At 40.4% G+C, this 22,249-nt stretch overlaps 1 protein-coding gene across 1 annotated transcript in view; it reads right to left on the bottom strand.

Moving 5' to 3' along the window:
- Positions 1 to 22,249, bottom strand: part of HSD17B3 (hydroxysteroid 17-beta dehydrogenase 3) — a gene marked incomplete at both ends in the record, with an annotated part of 36,713 nt that overhangs the window by 13,347 nt on the left and 1,117 nt on the right. Inside the window, 4 exons of the mRNA XM_082842610.1 lie at positions 5 to 72; positions 1,080 to 1,187; positions 3,439 to 3,514; positions 19,203 to 19,249. Of these exons, the coding sequence (XP_082698736.1) occupies positions 5 to 72; positions 1,080 to 1,187; positions 3,439 to 3,514; positions 19,203 to 19,249 (299 nt within the window). The remainder of the gene's footprint in view (positions 1 to 4; positions 73 to 1,079; positions 1,188 to 3,438; positions 3,515 to 19,202; positions 19,250 to 22,249) is intronic.

The following is a 22,249-nucleotide window of genomic DNA, read 5'->3' on the forward strand; positions in this document are numbered from 1 at the left end:
CTACCTGGATGTCATCCGGCGTGTTAAGGAAATGACGCGGGAGAAGGTTTGGAAGCATGCCGACATTGTTGACTGACCAAAAGAGGCAAAACAAAAAGATGTCAGAAGAGCCCATGGCACATGTCTATTGAAAGCCTTAAAAATTGTCATATTCAACCCAGGAATTCTTGGGAAGTTTTCCAAGGAAACGTGTACAAAAGATTTATAGACAAGGTTGTGCGTTGCAACATCATTTGGTAACAGTGAGGAAATTGGAGAGAAAGAAATTGTGGTCCTATAATACGATGCACATAAAATGAATCATGGGGGTGGGATGCAATGGAGTCATTCAAAACTGTGACTGCTCAGAGTTTTAAAAACCTGGGAGAACATTAGTGATGTATGATTTTTTTTAATGTTGCAAAACAGTACATACGTTTAATCCTGATTTTGAAAATATGTGTGTATGTATCTGGAAGGATATATACCAAGATGCTATCTCAGGCTGTCAGGATTTCAAGAAATTCATAGCTCTTTTACATGCTCATCTGTTCTTTCCAGTTTTCCTGCAACATGTTTTACACTTTTATCAGTAAAAATGTAATTATTCTAGAAATCAAAATCTTCTTTCTATGTACAATACAAACACGGTACTGTGATGTGGTACAAAACAGATTGTCTATACATTATCTCAGAAAAAAATTGTATCTCATTTCCCAAATGAGAAAATCAGTCCTCAGATAACCACACTGACTCACTATTTCAATTGCAGCGATGTTTGTTTGCTAAACTAATTCCTTTAGACCAAAGTTTTCCTCTTCCTGCCAAATGTCAATATCAGTTCAGTGAAAGAAAAATATTTTAATACTAGGAAATATGGTTGGGAAGATTGAAATATGTAGATTTGCTACATTCCAAAGTCATATACAAATTTGTTAATCCAGTAATTCCTCTTGAAGAACTGAACTTTAATATTTGGTTTAATGCTACAGCTTATAGTCATGGGGTAAGTTTAAGCTACTATTGAATAATCAAGTATCACTAAGATAATTGTTTCACTGGTTTATTACAACAAGCTTTGCATTTTATAATTTACTTACCTAAAATTCCAATTTCTAAGTCTTTAAGTTTTTCTTTAATATACTCATAGATGTCATCTTTGGTAAAATCTGCTTGTATAATCTTCACACTACTTCCTATCGTCCACTCTGCATTAGAGACAACAGTTATTTTTTAATGAACAGAAATCCCCCTCTTGCCCATGTCCTCCCAATGCTCCTATACTACCTGAATAGACACTTAAGAGCACAAGCCCATCACCTTAATTAGAAACAAGAAATAGCCTCGGATAAATGCTGGGATGCGTTAAAAGATTTGTGAATGATGGTTTCTGTGTGATACTAAGAGTTACTACAGTGACAAGTAAAGACATTATAACAGACTTAATGCAGTGATTCTCAAAGCAAGGTCCACAGACCACAGCATCAGCATCACTGAGAACTTGTTAGAAACACAAAATCTCAGGCTCCACCCCAGACCTACTGAACCGGGAAACCCTGGGAGATGGCCTGGTGATCTGTTTTCACATGTGCTAGGGGTGACCGTGGTGCATGCTCAAGTTTCAGACCCCTGGAATAAGGGCTGTAAGAGCAAAGTGCAATGCCTCTGCTCGGTGAGTGTCAGGTCCTCGTCACATACACTCAGAAACCCTTTGTATTTGTCCAACGATTTAGCATTTATAAAACATTTACATGCACTATATATATATATATTTTTTTTTTTTTTTTTCAGTACACGGGCCTCTCACTGCTGTGGCCTCTCCTGTTGCGGAGCACAGGCTCCGGACGTGCAGGCTCAGCGGCCATGGCTCACGGGCCCAGCCGCTCCGCGGCATGTGGGATCTTCCCGGACCGGGGCATGAACCCGTGTCCCCTGCATCGGCAGGCGGACTCTCAACCACTGCACCACCAGGGAAGCCCTCACAATATATTTTTTAATCCTCTCAACAACATTGTAAAGTAGGTATTTTCTCCATTTTTCAGGGGAGAAAATTAAGGCTCAGAGAAGCTTACTAGCTTGACCAAGGGCACCCAAACTCTGCTCCCTCCAAGTTTGATCCTCTTTCCACTGTTTTATGTGAACTTGCCTTGTGCAGGAGCTCTTTCTTAGATATAAAAGCAACGGGCAGATCTCACCAGCTGCTGCCTGCTTAGCTCTGGAATTAGACCCAATATTTCTGGGGCAAGTGATCTTAAGGCAAAGTTTGGGGCAGTTCAAAGACACTACTTGTTTTTCAAAAGGACGATAAAAAGTACACTTTAGCACTGTAAGGGAAACACTGAAGAATGTCCTAGTCCTGGGTCAAAGTTATTTCTGATATCCAGACAGAAAACAAAAGCAGAATTCACTGGTTCAAGGGCACTGAGCCTCCTCGTTGCGACTGCTCAACCCCACACCTCCCACAGCCTTCTCTTAGCCCAAATTCTCTCCAGAGAAATAAGGCTCTCCCCCAGACAGCTTGCTATGGTCTTCACGAGTCTTCATAGTTGAAAACTCATTCCTTTGAGTTCAGGAATTTATCAATTACTAAATTAGTAATTATTATTAAAATGCAAATGCCCAGAAAGGGATAGGATGATCATTATTAACTAAGAACATGTCAGAGTGGATCACAATAATAAAGCTTTATAATATAAATGCTGTCTCTTGGGGTTGTATAGTGTACAACTTTCAAAACCATACGTGGCAGCCCTGGATCAAATCTTTTTTTTTTAATCTAACAACTAGCAGTAAGCATTGTCCCTCACCCTACTGCAAGGAGCACAGCATAGACATAGGGAAGTGAAGTCCCAAACACAGATGCTGCTTTTCTTTGTGTGTGTGTGTGTGTGTGTGTGTGTGTGTGTGTGTGTGGTACGTGGGCCTCTCACTGTTGTGGCCTCTCCCGTTGCGGAGCACAGGCTCCAGACGGGCAGGCTCAGCGGCCATGGCTCACGGGCCCAGCCGCTCCGTGGCATGCGGGATCTTCCCGGACCGGGGCACGAAGCTGTGTCCCCTGCATCAGCAGGCAGACTCTCAACCACTGCGCCACCAGGGAAGCCCAGATCCTGCTTTTGAAGGGAGTAGCAGAAGCAATCAGACAGCTGAGGCCTCTGGATGAGGGAGTCTGATTCTAGATATGGAGACGCTAGACCAAAGAAGAGAGTAGACCTGTTTGTGGGGTGAGTCTGCCCCTGCTTCATGCAGCCTGAAGAACCCCTGGTGAACTAAACTGAAGTGAACTAAAGCCACTTATATCCTGCACTTAACTTTGTAAACTGGGCTCCCCTAAGGAGGCTGGTACCCCAGCCTCCAGAGAGCAGACGTAGGGATGCTGACAGATGTCTCTATGGGCAGGACAGGAGCAGACTTGGCTGGTGGGCTCTACAAACATCTCCCTTATTTCTTGGGGTCACTCACCAATCTCCGCAGCAATGGCCTGTAGTTTTTCCGGTGTCCGGCTGATAAGCACAACATTGAGTCCCTGTCTTGCTAACTGAGGGTAGAGACGGGAAAACCAAAAAGGAGGTGATAAGCAGACAGGGAAGGCTTGTTACATTAAAGGTGAGTTGGGGCATCACTCAGTTGGTCACAGGGTGATGTGCATGCTTCTCCTGAGTTGAAATATGCAGAATGTGACAAAGGTTTCTGGGTTATGAGTAAAACAGCCACACTGGGCCAGGCTAAATGTGACATAACAGTAGTTTATTTGCATGTGTTTATTATGTGCCAGGAATTATTATTCTAAGTGTTTTTTTGCACAGATCCACAATCTGAATGCCCTCCTATCTAAACCACCTATGATCAGATGTGTGGTGGAATTCAGAATTTGGAGGATTTTATACTATAATTTATGTAACAGGGTCTAGAGTAGCATCCCATAATAAAAAACAATATTTCTGCAGCGACCTTGTGAGCTGCCTCCTATTCACAAGAACGTTCTTCCTGTGGTTCTCTTCACTTGGGCACAGTCATGGACCTGAGCCCTTTCTTTCTGTTTTCTGGCTCCCAACAGGACAGAAAATGGAATAGGAAACTGGAGGGTAAACGGATGCTTCCCTGAGATCAGAAGGAACTCTCTTCAGATTGGACACTGTTTCGACTCATGGGAGCCGAGCGACAGTGTGCAGAAGTGGTGTGCTTGAACATAGCATAGGAGACAGGTAAACGCAGTGTGCTGAGCTGTCATGGACAGGCCCAGACTCCTCACACCTAAAAATGCTACAGGTGAGAAAAGATAGAGCTTTGCCTGAAGACAAATGGAAAAACCAATGTTCATTTAAACAGAGACACGTAAAATAGATAGCTAGTGGGAAGCAGCCACATAGCACAGGGAGATCAGCTCGGTGCTTTGTGACCGCCTGGAGGGGTGGGATAGGGAGGGTGGGAGGGAGGGAGACGCAAGAGGGAAGAGATATGGGAACATTTGTATATGTATAACTGATTCACTTTGTTATAAAGCAGAAACTAACACACCATTGTAAAGCAATTATACCCCAATAAAGATGTTAAAAAAAAAAGACAAAAAAAATTTAAAAAAATAAAATAAAATAAACAGAGACAGACAACATTTGAGTTAGTGACAAAGGTCCCAGTTAACTGAAATCCTTCTCTATGGTTTTAATTAAATGAAACTGTTATATTTTTAAATTGTGGTAAAATACACAGGACATAAAATTTACCTATAGGGAATGTCTGACAATTATGGAATGTTTCACAATTTGTGTGTCATCCTCACACAGGGCCCATGCTAATCTTCACTGTATCACTTCATTTTTTTTTTTGTTGTTGTTGTTGTTTTTTTGCGGTACACGGGCCTCTCACTGTTGTGGCCTCTCCCCTTGCGGAGCACAGGCTCCGGACGCACAGGCTCAGCGGCCATGGCTCACGGGCCCAGCTGCTCCGCAGCATGTGGGATCTTCCCGGACCAGGGCACGAACCCGTGTCCCCTGCATCGGCAGGCGGACTCTCAACCACTGCGCCACCGGGGAAGCCCTATCACTTCAGTTTTATTGTATATGTTGCCAAAACAAGCACTATGCCAGATTTTAACAAGGAGTTCTATTATAGAAAACACATAAGAAGCTGAACTGAAGACTTTACCATATGGTCTCCAATAGCCAATATTCAAACCTGTGGTATCAGAATCATTCAGGAAGACGTCAAAAATAAACACCAATTCCCACCACAACCATCCAATTAAGAATCTCTGGAGCTGAAGCCTCAGTATTTACATCTTTTTCTATTTTGATTTATTAAATTATACTATTAAATGCACAAGCACATTCTCACTGTAAAAGCTGTCACTAAGCCACACCCACGGTTCCATTTCCCCACCACCGCTAGGCTCCCGCTGTCTTTAGTTTGGTATTGATCCTCCTTTCTAACTTTCTCTCTGCATCTACATGCATCTATAAGTACATACAGAAATAGAAGTTTGTTTTGTGGGATTTCTTTCTTTTCACACTTTATAAATGGCATTATAAGCTTGTCTTTTTAACTTAATGATGTGTCTTATCTCTAAGTATTGTATCTATTTCTACGTCAGTCCATGCTGAGCCACATTTTTATTGCTTCATAGTGCTCTATAGTTCACTTTTGGGTGAGCATTTAAGTTGTTTTGAAGTTTTCCTATTACCAATATTGCTACAGTGAAAACCCTTCAATACTGCTCTTTGTATATACAAGTGAATTAATTCCTAGAGTAGATAGCCAAGGAGAAGTGGAAATGCTGTGTTAAAAGGTACATGCTTTTTAAATTTTCACAGTATTGGCAAAATATCCTCCCTTAAAACTGTACCATCAAAAATACAGTTTCTACTTCTCCACACTCTGGCCCATATATTATATTAGCAAATTTTTCAACCTAAAAGTCAAGAAATTACATCTCTCTACTGTTTTGCTTTGCACTTTTCCAACTATCAGTGGGACTGATTTTTTTGTATGTTTATATGTGAATTACCAGCATATACCCTTTTTTATTAAATTTTTTGTTGAAGTATAGTTGATTTACAACATTGTGCTAATTTCTGCTGTACAGCAAAGTGATTCAGTTATACATATATAAATTCTTTTTTATATTCTTTTCCATTATGGTTTATCACAGAATATTTTGTTCCTTTGTTTTTTTTTTCTCTTTTTGTGACTGGTTTATTTCACTAAGCATAATGTACTCAAGGTTCATCCACATTGTAACATGTGTCAGAATTTCCTTCCTTTTCAAGGCTGAATAATACTGCATTGTATGCATACACCACATTTTGTTTATTCATTCATCATCAATGAACTTTTAAGTGCATCTTCTTTTTTAAATTTTCCCAGTATGTTTATTTTTTTTTATTTTTATTGGAGTATAGTTGATTTACAATGTTGTGTTAGTTTCTGCTGTACAGCAAGTGAATCAGTTATACATATACATATATCCACTATTTTTTTTAGATTCTTTTTCCATATAGGTCATTACAGAGTATTGAGTAGAGTTCCCTGTGCTATACAGTAGGTCGTTATTAGTTACCTATCTTATATATAGTAATGTGTGTATGTCAATCCCAATCTCCCAATTTATCCCTCCCTACCCTCCTTTCTCCCCTGGTAGCCATAAGTCTGTTTTCTAAATCTGTGACTCTATTTCTATTTTGTAAATAAGTCCATTCATACCATTTTTTTTAGATTCCACATATAAATGATATCACATGATATTTGTCTTTCTCTGTCAGACTTACTTTACTCAGTATGACAATCTCTAGGTCCATCAGTGTTGCTGCAAATGGCACTATTTCGTTCTTTTTTATGGTTGAGTAATATTCCATTGTATATATGCCCATTGACAGAGGAATGGATAAAGAAGACATGGTACGTATCATAGAATATTGAATATAGTTCTCTGTACTATACAGCAGGACCTTGTTTATCCATTCTGTATATAAAAGCATACATCTGCTAACCCCAACCTCCCAATCCATCCCTCTCCTAACCCCCTCCCCCTTGGCAACCACGGCTCTGTTCTCTATGCCCCTGATTGTTTCTGTTTCATAGATAGGTTCATTGTATCATATTTTAGATTCCACATACAAGTGATGTCGTGTGATATTTGTCATTTTCTGACTTACTTCACTTAGTATGTTGCAACTCTAGACATACAAGTGATATGCTATGATATTTGTCGTTTTCTGACTTACTTCACTTAGTATGTTGCAACTCTAGACACATCCATGTTGCTGCAAATGGCATTATTTTGTTCTTTTTTATGGCTGTGTAGTATTCCATTGTATATATGTACCACACCTTCTTTATCCATTCATGTGTTGATGGACATTCAGGTTGTTTCCATGTCTTGGCTATTGTGAATAGTGTTGCTATGAACATAGAGGTACATGTATCTTTCTGAATTATAGTTTTGCCTGGATATAACCAGAATATACCCGTTGCCCATTCTACTGTTGGGTTGTCATTTTTTTATAAGTTTGTAGGAGCTTTATTTTTACATATACTTGGTATTAATTATTTGCCTACTATATATGCAGTAATTATTTTCTCCTTTGTTTATGGTGTTCTTTCCATACATTACATAATATTAATTTTAATGTTACCAAGTTTGTGAATATTTTCCTTATTTTTTTTTAGAATTTCCTTTATGATTTTCCCTAACTTCAAGGACATAAATACATTTTCCTGTAACACTTGTAGTTTTTTAATTTTTTGTTGTTGTTGTTTATTTTTGAGAATAGTGTGAGGTTGAAATCATCTAGCATTATTTTTTTCAAAATGGGTGGCTCATTGTTTTGGCAACAATTTTCTATTTGTTCATCTTTTCCTGATGTGAAATGTTTATGCCAAATTCTCATATGTACGTGGATCTGTCTCTAATCTATCTGTTCTATTCCACTGGCCTATTTGTTAACTTCTGTGCCAGTGCCACTTCTGATAATCTTATAATAGGCTTTGATATCTGGTGTCTCATACAGGAAGTCCCTATGATTTATTATTTTCTTTCAAAATGTTCTTGTGTTATCTTCTTAGTTTAATTTTCCAAGTAAATGATAAGATTATATTTTTTAACATTTTATATTGAAATTAGAGATATTTAAGGGAAAAGTTGCATCTTTGCATTAATCAGTTATCCGTACTATGCCATTTATTCAGATCTTATGCATTCTTCTAAAACTTTTAGAAGTTTCTTCATGTAAATCTTGGACATTTCTTGTTAGTTTGCATTAGTTGGGATAACTTAAGCTGCTGTAACAAATAACTCCAAAATTTCAGTGGCTTCACGTAATGAAGTTTGGTTTTTGTCTTGTATAACAGACTCTATTCCACACAGCCCTTCATGACCCACAGCTGAGAAAGGCATTTCCACCTTCAACACCAGGTTTCTAAGATTGCCCTAGCTGTTGATATCCAGCCAGTGCAAGGATCAGAAGAGGGTAGAGAAGATATATCCCCTCCCCCAACCACCTTGACCAAGAAATGACACACATCGTTTCTGCCTGATTTCATTGGAAAAATGTCACATAGTCCCAGCTATATGTAAGGGAATCTGGGAAGTTCCCTGGCTGGATAGCCACTTACTAGCTACAACTTTATACAATGGGAGAATAGGGATTTGGGGGGAAACTTAGCTGTTCCTGCCACCAATATCCTATGTTTATCTGTTGCCATTGTGAATTAAATTACTATGGATAACAAAATTGGGTCAATTTATATAATGGAATACTATACAATACTGAAAATGAATGAACCAGGTTCTACACACATCAGCATGGATGAATTTCAAAAGCACAATACTGATCAGTAAGAAGCAGATTACAGAAGACATATGAATCAATTTATATTAAGTTCAAAACAAGTGATGCAACCAAATGTTGTTGAGGGATACACGCATGTGTAACAACTTTTTTAAAGTAAGGAAATTATTAACACAACGTTCTTAATAGTGCTTACATCTGTGGGAGTGAGGAGGGGAAACACAAAGGCATGACATGTGCCTATATGACAAACTTCAAGGAAACTGGTGATGCCCTATTTCTTGAGTTTGGTGATAAGAGACACTGTACTCATTTTAATTTTTTTCGTAACCACACTTAGATATTATGTACACTCTTGTTTGATACATCTCTCTCTCTCTGTCTCACACACACACACACACGTGCGCGTGCGCACACACAACCATGACATACTACAATGAATTGAGGATACTCAAAGCCTGGTTCAGAAAGTATAGGGTTGAAGTGAAGACACACAGGAACAAAGCAGTGAATTCAAGGAAACATAAAAATAATTAAAAGCTGATGCTTTCATTTATGGGAAGATGAAAGAGAATAAGCTTAGAGTGCAGCTGGAGTAATTTAGACTAGGGTAATTTAGACATTAGGAAGAAGAATTTCCTTGCTGAAATGGCATAAGACACCATCATATATTGACAGCAAATTTGTGATAATATTCAAGAATAGAGCAAAGCAGTTGGTTTTTCTTGGGTTGGGCTAAGGCAAGGGATTATAATGCAAGGGGCCACACTGTGTCATTACCTGTAACTGACAGGAGCGCTGTCTTGAGAAGCATTCTAACTGCCTTGCCTGTCACACTGGAGCTTGTAGCATCCATACCATCCCAGACGTTGGGGGTGGCACTAGAATTGCCCAGATATGGAGCAATTAAACCAGACAATCTTTAGTCATATATTTTGCTTCTAGCATTCTGTGGGCATTAATAGCCAAGAATGCATGTTTATATATATTAAAGTGACAAAAAGTAAGTTTTATAATGTTTACATATATATGTATATAAGTATTAAAATTTATAGTAATATAAGATGGGTTAAAATTGGTTCAATCATATAGAGGACCATCTGGCGATGGTATCCAGTATTTAAATGCACATACCCATTAAGCCAGCCATCTTACTGATAGGGATGTATACTTGGATATGTGTAAGTTTATCTTCAAGGGTGTGTCTTGAAACATTATTTGTAACAACAAAAACCAAAAGTAACCCTAGTGCCCATCCCTAAGAGGCCGATAAAAGAGACATAGTACATCCCTGGGATAGGATAACCCTGAAACCATTAAAAAGAATGAAGGCCATCTGTATGCCTTTGCTGTGGCAAGATCTCCATATTACATAATTTAATGGACAAAGCAAAGTTTAGAAGAGGGTTTATGGTTGTGTGAAGCAGGATCCCATCTGTGCTCATGTGGGCAAAAACTAAACATACAGGTGTAAATTCTGCTAGGAGACTATAAATTACTTTCCTTCTTCCTGGGCATGTGACTAGATGACACTCCTGGCCTTTCTTGCCCTATGTCTGGCCATAGGACTGAGTGCTGGCAGTGGGCTGCAGGGCACAGACATGCTTATGACCCAGCTCCAACCTTGAAGAGTAGTGCAAAGGCTTATAAGATAGACAAGAAGCAAGACAGAAGGAACTGGACAGAGCCACCCACTAATCAGGAAAGTCTCTGGATTGTTACGCTGAAGTTACTCTGTACTATCAACATCCATGTCAACAGGTAAGTATGAATATAGCCATGGTTTTCCTTTACCTTTTCTGAAAAGAATCTCAAGACATTGTGAGCACTGGTGACCTTTACAGAGAAGGGCCAGGTAAGGGCAGGGGTGAGGGAGGAGAGGTCTTTATTTCCCTTTGTATGCTTTTCTGTGCTGCTTGAGTTTTCTCATTTTATGCCTGTATTATTTTATCTTTAACAGGAATTACCTGGGCAAAGAGATGATGGCCTTTTTGCTGTTTTCTTCCTTATACTTCTTTGAATTAAAAATGTATACATAAACATCATTAGCCATCAGGGAAGTGCAAATTAACACCCCAATGAGATATTACTACACAGCTCTCAGAATGGCTAACATAAAACATAGCAACACCAAATGCTGGTGAAGATGTGGAGAAAATGGACCACACATACAGTGCTGGTGAGAATGGTACAAACAATCTGGGGGACAGTTTAGCAGTTTCTTAAAAAACTAAACATGCAACTATCATACCAGCCAGCAATTGTACTCCTGAGCAATTATTCCAGAAAAAATAGTCTTACGTTCACACAAAACTTATATACAAATGTTTATAGAAGCTTTATAAGTATTGCCCAAAACTGGAAACAATATCCTGTAATAAACCATAATGGAAAAGAATATAAAAATGATGTATATATATGTATAACTGAATCATTTTGCTAAACAGCAGAAAGTAACACAACATTGTAAATCAACTATACGTCAAGAAAGAAATAATGAAAGAAAGAAGGAGGGAAGGAAGGAAGGAAGGAAGGAAGGGAGGAAGGGAGGGAGGTAGGGAGGGAGGGAGGGAGGAAAGAAGGAAGGAGGGAGTGGGGGTGTTTATAAAACGGCCACACAAGGGATCCTTGTGGTGATGGAAATGTTCTGTATCTTGACTGTATCTATGTTGATATCCTGAGTGTGATGTTGTAGAATAGCTTTGCAAGATTGGGTAAAGGGTACATGGGATCTCTCTGTATTCTTTCTTACAACTGCATATGAATCTATAATTATCTCAAAATTAAAAGTTTAATTTTAAAAACGAAGCTAAAGGAAGCTAAATAAATACAGGAAAATTAGGTAACAGTGCTTTTTAAAAGAGAATTGGGGATGTGAAGTGAGTAGATGCTGTATGGGGCTGTATTGTGCTTAGCTGGGACTGAGATGAGCTGGGAGGCCAGAGGGGCTGGCGCTGCTTGGGGCCAGCTGGGCTGCTTTTTGTACAGACCAGAGCAGCTGCACATGCTCCTAAGGACTGGGCAGAGCTGACTAGAACCCTGAATGGCTGGAACCCTGGGAGGCATTAAATATTATGTCTTTCTCTGACCTAAGCCTGTTTGGTTGTTCATAATCACTGGGTTTTCTTGTTGCCTCCAGTAATTAGAGATAGATTTTGGCTACAGATCTCCTCCCCAACAACCAGCCAGCAGATGTTGTGTTATAAGATTTAAACAAGCCTCAGACCAAATCCTACCAACAGAAACATTCATTAGTAAGCTGGTGTCAAGATAGTCATGAACCTATTCTTATAGCTCAGTGGAGTCCCAGCTTTCTGTCCCTTAGGCACTCTGGGAAGGCTCATCCCAGGCAGATATGATGATGTTCTGGGGGCAGGGGGCAGTCAAACTTCTAGCAGGGTAGGGTGAGAGAATCCCCCACTATCAGCAGAACATGGGACCAAATCATTTAAAGGCCAAGAACACCACTCTGCGACGCGCACAGATTTTACATCCTTGCTCACAGGAGGGCAGAAGTACCTGTACAATATTTCTAGCTAATCCACATATCTTGGAAGGCACTTCCTCAGGAAAATTATTTATAACGTCTCTTAGGCTAAGGGGCAAACCCTCTCATGAAAGTCAGGTTAGCTAAAGCACAGATATTGAGGAGCTCTAATTTAGCATCTTTAAAAATTAACTAAAACCTGGATTTAGCCAAGGTCCTGGCAAAAACAGCACACTCAAATTGGGTAACTAGAAGAGAGATTAATAAAAGGATGATTTACAAAGTGTGACTAATGTGTAGAGGACCCACGAGATTCTGGAGCTAATAAGGGCAGAGCTGTTGTCACCTGTGAACCTGAAAGGGTTGGGGGATGAACAGTTACCAGAACCAGAGGGTGGAGAGGGCTGCCTGACAGAGCTGCGGCCTTCAGCAGAGGGATACAGCCAGCCCACGGGGAGAGAGCAGAAAGGAACCCAACCTCACACTCCTCTCTCTCTCTCTTACCTGTTGCCACTATCCCCCAAGCCCCACCAAACCCCACTGAAACCAGAAGCCATCTGAGGCCCTTGGTGCAGGGTAGCCTCCTAGGGCACATAGCAGGGTGAAGAAGGGCAGAGGGTGAATCCCGAGGGGCAAGTAGAAGAAACTCAACACACACCACCTCTAGGTGTGGTGCTGTATTCCATTCCTAGGTAATCTACCCAAGAGAAATGGAGGGACTTCCCTGGTGGTGCAGTGGTTAAGAATCTGCCTGCCAATGCAGGGGACATGGGTTCGAGCCCTGGTCTGGGAAGATCCCACATGCCGTGGAGGAACTAAACCCGTGCACCACAACTACTGAGCCCTTGTGCCACAACTACTGAAGCCCGTGCGCCTAGAGCCCGTGGTCCCCAACAAGAGAAGCCACGGCAATGAGAAGCCTGTGCACCACAACTAAGAGTAGCCCCCGCTCGCCGCAACTACAGAAAGCCCGCGCACAGCAACGAAGACCTGATGCAGCCAAAAAAAAGGAGAAATGGAAACACATGTCCATGAAAACAAGCACATAAGAATGTTCACAGCAGCATAGTATATAGCCAAAACATGGGAACAACCCAAACATTCATCAGCTGGTAAATGAATAAACAAATTGTGGTATATCCATACAATGGAATATTATTCTGCAATAAAAATGAAAGAACCACTGACACATGCTACAACATGGATGAACCTCAAAAATCCTGTGCTAAATGAAGGAAGTCAGGCACTAAAGACTACATATTGTGTGGTGGCATTCCTATGAAGTGTTCAGAAAAGATTAGTGGCAGCCTAGGACTAGGGATGGGAATGGGGGATTGACTGTGACCAGTTGTGAGTGATCTCATTAGGATCTTATTAGGATGATGGAAATGTGCTAAAACTGGATGGTGATGATGGTGAAAACCTTGGTTAATTTACTAAAACTCATTGTACCATACACTTAAAACAGGTGAATTTTATGGTACATGAATTATATCTCAAGAAGCTGTTTAAAATTAAAAAAGTGATTCACGTGCATATCATATCATGCATGCTGAAGTATTTTAAAGTAAATTATATTCAATCTAACAGCTGATCTTCAGCCATAAAGTATTATAACAAGTCCCACCCCGGGCCTGGATCCTATCTAGTGAGGTTTCACTTTGTAAAAAGACAATCAATCAATATCTAGACATATATAGAATATAATTAGGGGTGATACTCTGCATCTGTTGTTCCTTTAAATAGTTGATTTCCTAGTATATTTTTAAATGACATAAAAAGAAGTTTACTCAGACATTTTGGCTGGAACACAGTTATGGAAAAGTAATAAGCCACAGAAAATGTCTCAAAGACTTTTGTGTCAATTTTGACTGACCCTAGGTAAAGAAAGCTTCATTCAGACCAGACTGAGCAAAGGAGAAGGTGGGAAGCAGGTTCTCTAAGAGAAACTCATCTTCAGCTGGGCCCGTAACACACTTTCCCCTGAAAAACAACCACCACGGAAAAACTAAACCAAGAAGAGTGAACCCCAAGGTGAACTATGGACTCTGGGTGATAATGACGTGCCAGTGTATGTTCACTGTAGCAAACTTCCCACTCTGGGGTGTGTGTGCGGACAGAGGTATATGGGAACTCGCTGTACCTTCTGCAAGATTTTGTGGTCAATCTAAAACTGCTCTAAAAAGTAAAGTCTATCTTAAAACTTTAAAAATAAATAGAAAATTAAAAGATAAAACAATAAGAACTGTCCCATTTTAAGGCCAGTGATATCATGAAGTCTTCTCTTTCTCTCCTGGAAAATTCCCCACCCCCACCTCCAGCCCTCATTTTCAGTCTGGGAATCTATCAAAGGATGGCTAAAGAATTAAGCACCTTCGTCTCACAATTCACTTCATCAGCCTCCAGAGGGGGAGATTGTCCATTAAATGGAAAACAATTTGCATTTTCAACACAAAGGATGCTCTCTGCCTTGTGTGCTTCCAGCCTCTCCTGAATTGTGCCATTTATCTCAAGAGCCATAGACTTTTTTTTTTTTTCGCGGTACGCAGGCCTCTCACTGCTGTGGCCTCTCCCGTTGTGGAGCACAGGCTCCGGACGCACGGGCTCAGCAGCCATGGCTCACGGGCCCAGCTACTCCGCGGACTGTGGGATCTTCCCGGACCGGGGCACGATCCCGTGTCCCCTGCATCGGCAGGTGGACTCTCAACCACTGCGCCACCAGGGAAGCCCAAGAGCCATAGACTTTTTAAAGGTTCCATGTGAAGTGGTCTGAGCCAGGACGGGGGCATGGAGAACACTTGGTTGTCTGGGCCAGCATGTTCCCTTTGTCCTTTTGAGCAGGGCTCAATCTTCTTTCTAGAATGTCCAGGCTGACAGGCTCCATACATGGGTTTTGTCACCACCCCCCTTCAGGGAATTAAGCCCCAGAAGCACGCCCTCTCCCGGAATTCCCTGCCAGGCACTGTGCTAAAAGAAGAATGGCTGCTCTCTCTCTAACCAAAGAACCAAAAACTGGCAGCCTAGCAAGGCAGAAAACTTTAGACAATAACTGACGTACTCCAGACAAACAACTCAAAAAAATAAAATCTATGTTCCTATTGCCGCCCCTGCCTCCAAAGCCTGAGTGGGGAGCTGACACTTCCACTCTGGTGAGGCTGAGTCCTAACAAGGACTCCAACCCCCTGCCAGGTTGGCATCAGAGAAGGATGAGCAGGGAGCTGGAACTTTCATCCCAGCCACCCCACCCACCATGTCAGCAGAGACCTGAACTTCCACTTCCACCTGACAGTGCCAGAGCACCCCTTCTGCTCTCTCCCCTCTTCCTTCCCCTGGGATGATGACAGAGGAAGCCTAGTGGAGATTCAGGACTTATACCATCACCGCAGTGATAGTGAGACCACCTCCTCCAAGTACTGCTTGTGGGGAGCAGTAAGGATGCACTCTTGCCCCGAAAATCCAGAGTGGCTTATGAGAAGCCAGAACTCCTACACCCATCCAGCAGTAACAAGGAGGCAGCAGCCCCCAAAGGAGGCCAAGTAGTAAACCTGGGCTTCTACCTCACCTGGTAGGAAAAAGCACCCTCTCCTCCCCCTGTTGAAGCAATGTCAGTACAGACCTAAACCAAAAGATTTAAATATGATCCAGAGTCTCATAACATAAAACCAAAAATGTCCAAGATTCAATTAAAAAAAAAACACTCATCACACCAAGAATAAGGAAGATCTCAATCTGAGTAAGATAAAAACAATGGACAAATGCTAACATCAAGATGACACAGATGTTAGAATTATCTGACTAGAATTTTAAAGCAGCTATCGTAAAAATGCTTCAGAGAGCAATCACAAACACAATTAAAACAAATGAAAAATAGGACATTTCAGCAAAGAAATAGAAGATATAAAGAAAAATGAAATGGAAATTTTAGAACTGAAAAATACAGAAAGTGAAATTAAAAACTCAACAGATGGGCTCAATAGCAGAATGGAGAGACCAAGGAAAGAATCCATGAACTTAAAGATAAAACAACAGGAATTACCCAATCTAAACAGAGAAAAAATACACTGAAAAAACATGAACAGCATCTCAGAGACCCACTAGACTATAAAAAAGGTCTTGCATTTGTGTCATTAGAGTCCCAGAAGAAGAGAAGAGGGCTAGGCAGCTAGGCAGAAAGAATATTTGAAGAAAGAATGAATGAAAAATTTCCAAATTTGTGAAAGGTATAAACCTACTGATTCAAGAGACTGAGTGAATCTCAAACAAGATAAACCCAAAGAAACCCACACCAAGAAACATAACTAAACTCCTGAAAACTGAATACAAAGAAAAAAATCTTGAAAGCAATGAAAGAGAAACAACACCTTACCTATAGGGGAAAATGATTTGAATAACATCAGACTCATCAGAAATCATAGAGGCCAGAAGGAAGTGGCACAACATTTTTCAAGTGCTGAAAGGAAAGGATTGTCAACTATAAATCCTATATTCAGCAAAATTATCCTTCAGGAATGAAGGGGAAATGGAGACAGTCTCTGATGAAGGAAAACAAAGAATTTGTCACCTGCAGAGCGCTACTGTAGAAGAACAACTAAAGGAACTTCTCTAAACAGACAGGAAATAACAAAAGAAAAAATCTTGGAACATCAGGGAAGAAGAAAGAACAATAGAAAGAGTAAAAATATGGGTAAGTACAACACATATTCTTTCTCAAAAAGAGAAAGAGAAAAGCAATATATGGGAAAGAAAACACAGATTAAATATCCAATAATAATAGTGGCTAAACTTGGAGAGCTTACTCTATGCAAAGCATTTTGCCCGTCTCATCCCGTTTAACTTTTACAAAAGCCCAGATGGAATTATCATCACCTCCAGTTTATTGATGTGGAAACTCTGCAGTGAGCATATTGGAGGCAGAGTTTGAACAGACATCTGATCCATTCCCAACCTCGAATTCTTAACCATTACAATCCATAGCATTCCAGACTCTGAACTGCTTTCCTTGAAGCAGCAATTAGCAGGGAGACAAGAGCAGGCTCTCTGGGAGAGAGGGAATCCTGCATGAAAGAAAGGTAGGGATCCCAGAAAATTGTTTAACACAGCCTTAGAAAAGAACAAAAGGAAACAAAGAATAAGATTCTACAAGAAGAGCAAAGCAAGAATTAGTCTAGAAGAGAAACAGAGTTTAGAATTTGAAGGCTCTTAGGAGACATCTTTTGTGCTCATAAAGACCTGGAAGCCCAGAAAGGATGTGTAACTTGTCCAAAATCTGCAGACAGTTAGTGTCTGAATGAGGACTGGAACTCATAGCTCCTGACTCGCAGGCCATTGCTTTTGGAAAGAGTAAGGAAATGAATTGCCAAGGGGAATCCGCACATGGGTCTCCTCTAAGAAGAAAGAAAAGTGTCTGAGTCTTAAGATATCAAGGGGGCCATAGGTATATCAGGTCAGCATGAATTTGAGGAAAGAATCTGGAAAATCATAAAGAAATAACCTGAGTTCTCCAGAGAACTGAGAGGTAAGGCCTTGGATCTTGTGGATGAAAGATAAGACCCTTTCCAGAAAACTGGTCTAAGGTGAAAAAACAGTTATATAAGAGGTGATATAGTTTTAACACAAATAGCTAGAAAAGTTTTCCTTCTGATTTGGGGTATGGAAGATACAAGACTTTGGAAAGGGTTTGGCACATGGTCTCTCCAACCTCAACACTCAAATATAACCACTCATGTACTGAGTGTTGGGCACTACTGATCATCAGAAAGTTGCTATATACAAATTAGGATAAGAGCAAAGATGAACTCTTTAGCTGGAAGAAAAAAACAAAAACAGAGTTGAAGTAGAATGTCAGTACCAAAGAAATTATCTTCAGAGCATGGAGGATGGGGGTAGACCCAAAAGACCAGCACTAGGAGCTTTTAAGTGGTATAGTTCAGCTCTGTTAACTAAAAAGAAAACCAGAAGTATCTATCAGGTATCTCCAATATACCTTGCAATGTTCATTTCACAGAAGGTGATTTGACCTCTCTCATGACACAGGCCTTTAGGAACAAGAAAACACATGAGTACTACACTATTGTTGAATGTAGTTTTCATAATTGAAGTGCTTTTCATTATGTTTTTAAGGTGTTGATTTTTAATAGCCGTCCTCATAATTTCTAGGATTCTATTTCTTCTATTGTATTTTACATGGTGCTAGAGGTTAGTATAATAGGCACAAGGAAGAAAGAAAATATATAGGAATTCCAGGAAACAATACTTCATTAGTGAAAATGTCGAACTTGTAATAATACTAATAATAATGGCGTACAAAACTACATATGCTGTAAACACATTTTTAGAAAATTGTAACTACCTACTATCTATCTATCTATCTATCTATCTATCTATCTACAGAGAAACAAAAACCCTGTAAGGAAACACTCAAGGACTCTAATCACACTCCAGTGACTCTCAGCCCTATCAGATTCTCTCTTTATATTATATTTTTTAATGCCCATTAATCTTCTTGAAGTGAAAGTTTTATATATATATATATATATATATATATATATATATATATATATATCTCCTACCTACACGAATGATTTTTAAATCAACATATGCCCTAGCTATAATGTAAAGGGTAAATAAAAGGAAAGTAGTTTATAATTTTTTTATTGCTTTAAGTATATAAATGCTTATGGTACAATTACCCTAGGAAATAAATTCCCATAAATTCCTAAAACAACTCCTAAGGGGAGATACTGCCACCTTTGAATATCATTGTATTTTTTTTAAAAGGTAGCCAGGCGGTGAGATTATGATTTTTAAATTTCCTTTTTTATGGAAAATAGTTTCCTTCATAAGGGAATGTCCATTGCTTTTATAATCAGAAAACTAGTGTTTGGGGTGGGAGTCATGTGACTATGATGTGTTTAATAAAAGGGGAGGAGAAAGTCTCCAGGGACACAACTTACCTCGAATGAATAAGCTTTCCCAATCCCATCTCCTGCTCCAGTGATCACTGCAAAAAGCAGAAATGGTTTTAAAGGATAGAATTAATCTTTAAACCTCTTTCTTGCTGGCTACATGTTCTTGTGCAGGCCTACTCTCTAGGACACAATATTCCAAAGCACTGCCCTTCTGCTCTCCAGCCCTACTCCGCTCAACTGTGAAGTTTCCAGCCTTGACTCCCTTCACTAAATGTTCAAAATGAACCTGTTTTTTCTTTTTTTGGATGGGGTCTGGGGGGAAGGGTTGGTGAGGCTATGAAAAACATGCTCCAAAATGAAACAAAGAACATTAGCCAGCGAACATTTTATTCAGACCCCAGAAGGGTTTAGACATTTCTAAGCCTTAATTCATCAAGGACAAGCAGTGTATGCTATTATCTCTCTACCCACACACCCAGTTATCACTGTAAGGACATTTCAAGGTTCCTACTAAAAGCTGAGTTCTCCCCACTTCCTATCCTCACTCTCACAGGACAGCAGCAATCAAAGCCCATTGAAGATAGAGAACTTAACAAAGACGAAAATACAGAAATACAAAAAGAGGATGCAGTGACATGAAGGAACCTAAAGAACTTGTGCTCACTGGATCTATTGATTAATAGATAACAATGAGATGGGCCTTCTAGTCCTTTTATAGCCAACAACACATACATATTTAATGACTGAGCTCTAGGGTAAACTTCATTCGTGTGAATGTCACAATTTCAAAACACAGTACAATTCAGTACATACATATCTGCAGTTTACCTTTGCACCAACAATCGGAGGATATGCTTTCCAAAAGTGTGTACAAAAGCTATGTATACATTTAGTTTACTTGAGAGGGAGAGCAGACCAAGCTAAAAAACTTCAGGCAATGCTTCAGGCAGAAGCACCCTCATTGTAATAATTACCAGTGATTTTACTTGTTTATTTGGGTACTTTTAAGTGACTCCGCGTATATGACTTGTTTTACTCTGCAGAGGTACTTTGCTCAGGGTTGTTGGCTTCTGCCTCACCTTCCCCTCCATCACAGGCATCCTCAAATTCACCCAGTACAAGGCCTGAACTATAGTCAAGATAACGTCAATAAGTGGCTGGTACCTACTGAGCGTTTACTTTCTGCCGTGCATTATATTTTTGGGTTTTGTTTTTAGTCACTTAGACCTTATTATTTACAAGTTAAATTACACAGCATGAGATGGACTGGAGGGAGAAGAGGGGAGGAAGCTGGCTCCTGAGGTTCCTGGCCACCTCCACCCCCTCCGCGGTGCGTAGCAAAGTCTTCAGTGCTGCCTCTGCCCCAGTGTCTAGGTCAGGCCTCGGAACACAGCTTCCAAGCCAGAAATGAGGTTCTGGCTCTGACACCCCAGAGCACCAGGGCTCCCACTAGCAGCTTCTCCATGGCGGGTGGTGGGAATGTGAAGGCATCAGTTTGTCTAGGTGAGGGTGACAGATGAGGCTGCTGGAATTCAGGGAGAAAGTGGAATAGGCATTGTAGGTCCAATAAAGCTCTTCCATGTCCGGCTTACAGAAATGCAGAAAGAGCATGTGGATGGGCAACCCCACAGCCACATCTCATCTGATATTCAAAACAAGCCTATAATTCAGGGAACATCATTTTCCTTAGTTTATATTTGAGGAAGCTAAGGGAGAGAAAGTTCTTAACCCAATCAAGGCCACACTGCTAAAAATGATGACTACAGGATTTGAACCCAGGCTCTGACTTTAGGGTCACAAATCTATAAAGAATATCAGTGATGGGACTCCCCTGGTGGCGCAGTGGTTAAGAATCCACCTGCCAATGCAGGGGACACAGGTTCGAGCCCTGGTCCGGGAAGATCCCACATGCCGCGGAGCAACTGAGCCCGTGCACCACAACTACTGAGCCTGCGCTCTAGAGCCCACGAGCCACAACTACTGAGCCCACGTGCCGCAACAACTGAGGCCCGCATGCCTAGAGCCCGTGCTCCGCAATAAGAGAAGTCACCACAATGAGAAGCCCGCGCACCGCAATGAAAGAGTAGTCCCCACTCGCAGCAACTAGAGAAAGCCTGCACACAGCAAGGAAGACCCAGCATAGCCAAAAAAAAAAAGAATACCAGTGACAAAATTAGGAAATCAACCACATACGACCACACATGCACTTCTTTTAGAATGTGTGTCCTCAGAAGGGCTTTGCCGTACACTGATGGGCAGAGTTCTAAGCCCCTCAGAGCACAGGCATTTGGATCTGTGTGATGCAGAGTATTTGGATCCAGAACATTCAAGTTCAAACTGCTTAGCAAGTTCACTGGAGACATCATACTGCCCTGAGAGGGAGTGCTCACACACACATATTCTCTCTCTCTCTCTCTCTCTCTCCCCCCAGATTAACAAGCAACAGTTAAAAACACATTTTATTCATGCCAAACAATTTTCATATAGTCATTTTTTTAGCTTTGGAAAATAAGGATACAGGATGCCTAGTTAAACTTGAATTTCAGGTAAACAACAAATAATTTTTTCGTATAAGAATGTCGCACATAATATTGGGGGTGTCATATACTGAAAAATGATTCTTTATTTATCTGAAATTCAAATATAACTGAGTATCCTGTATTTTACCTGGCAGCCCTATAAGCTTGTTTACAATCTTTCCTATTTAGCCTGGCATTGTATTTCTAAAGCCACACAAATTCTTATTTTTTTTTAAATCATTGGATTTCTTGGTGCCCAGCTGTAGTGTAAAACCTGACAGTGGGTTTTGGGTTTTGTTTTCGCTCTTTTTTTGTAATGCAAGTGCCTGACTTTGATTGCCAGTGAGGCATCAGCTTCAAAGAGGCATCAACTTTAAAGATGGTGATTTCTAATAAAAGCTATGCTGGCCACACGATCATGTAAAGAGCCAGGCCATCTCCCCCAAATGAGGTTCCTTTGTTTTAAAAATCTTGATTGATTTCAATAACTGACCATTTGGACCACTTGTTTTTTCTCTTCCTGTGCTTTAAATTCCTGCTTTTATGTTTTAAATTCACCATTAAAGAGTGAGC

The sequence above is a fragment of the Leucopleurus acutus genome (assembly GCF_964270905.1).
Source record: "Leucopleurus acutus genome assembly, chromosome: 7".
NCBI lineage: Eukaryota > Metazoa > Chordata > Mammalia > Artiodactyla > Delphinidae > Leucopleurus > Leucopleurus acutus.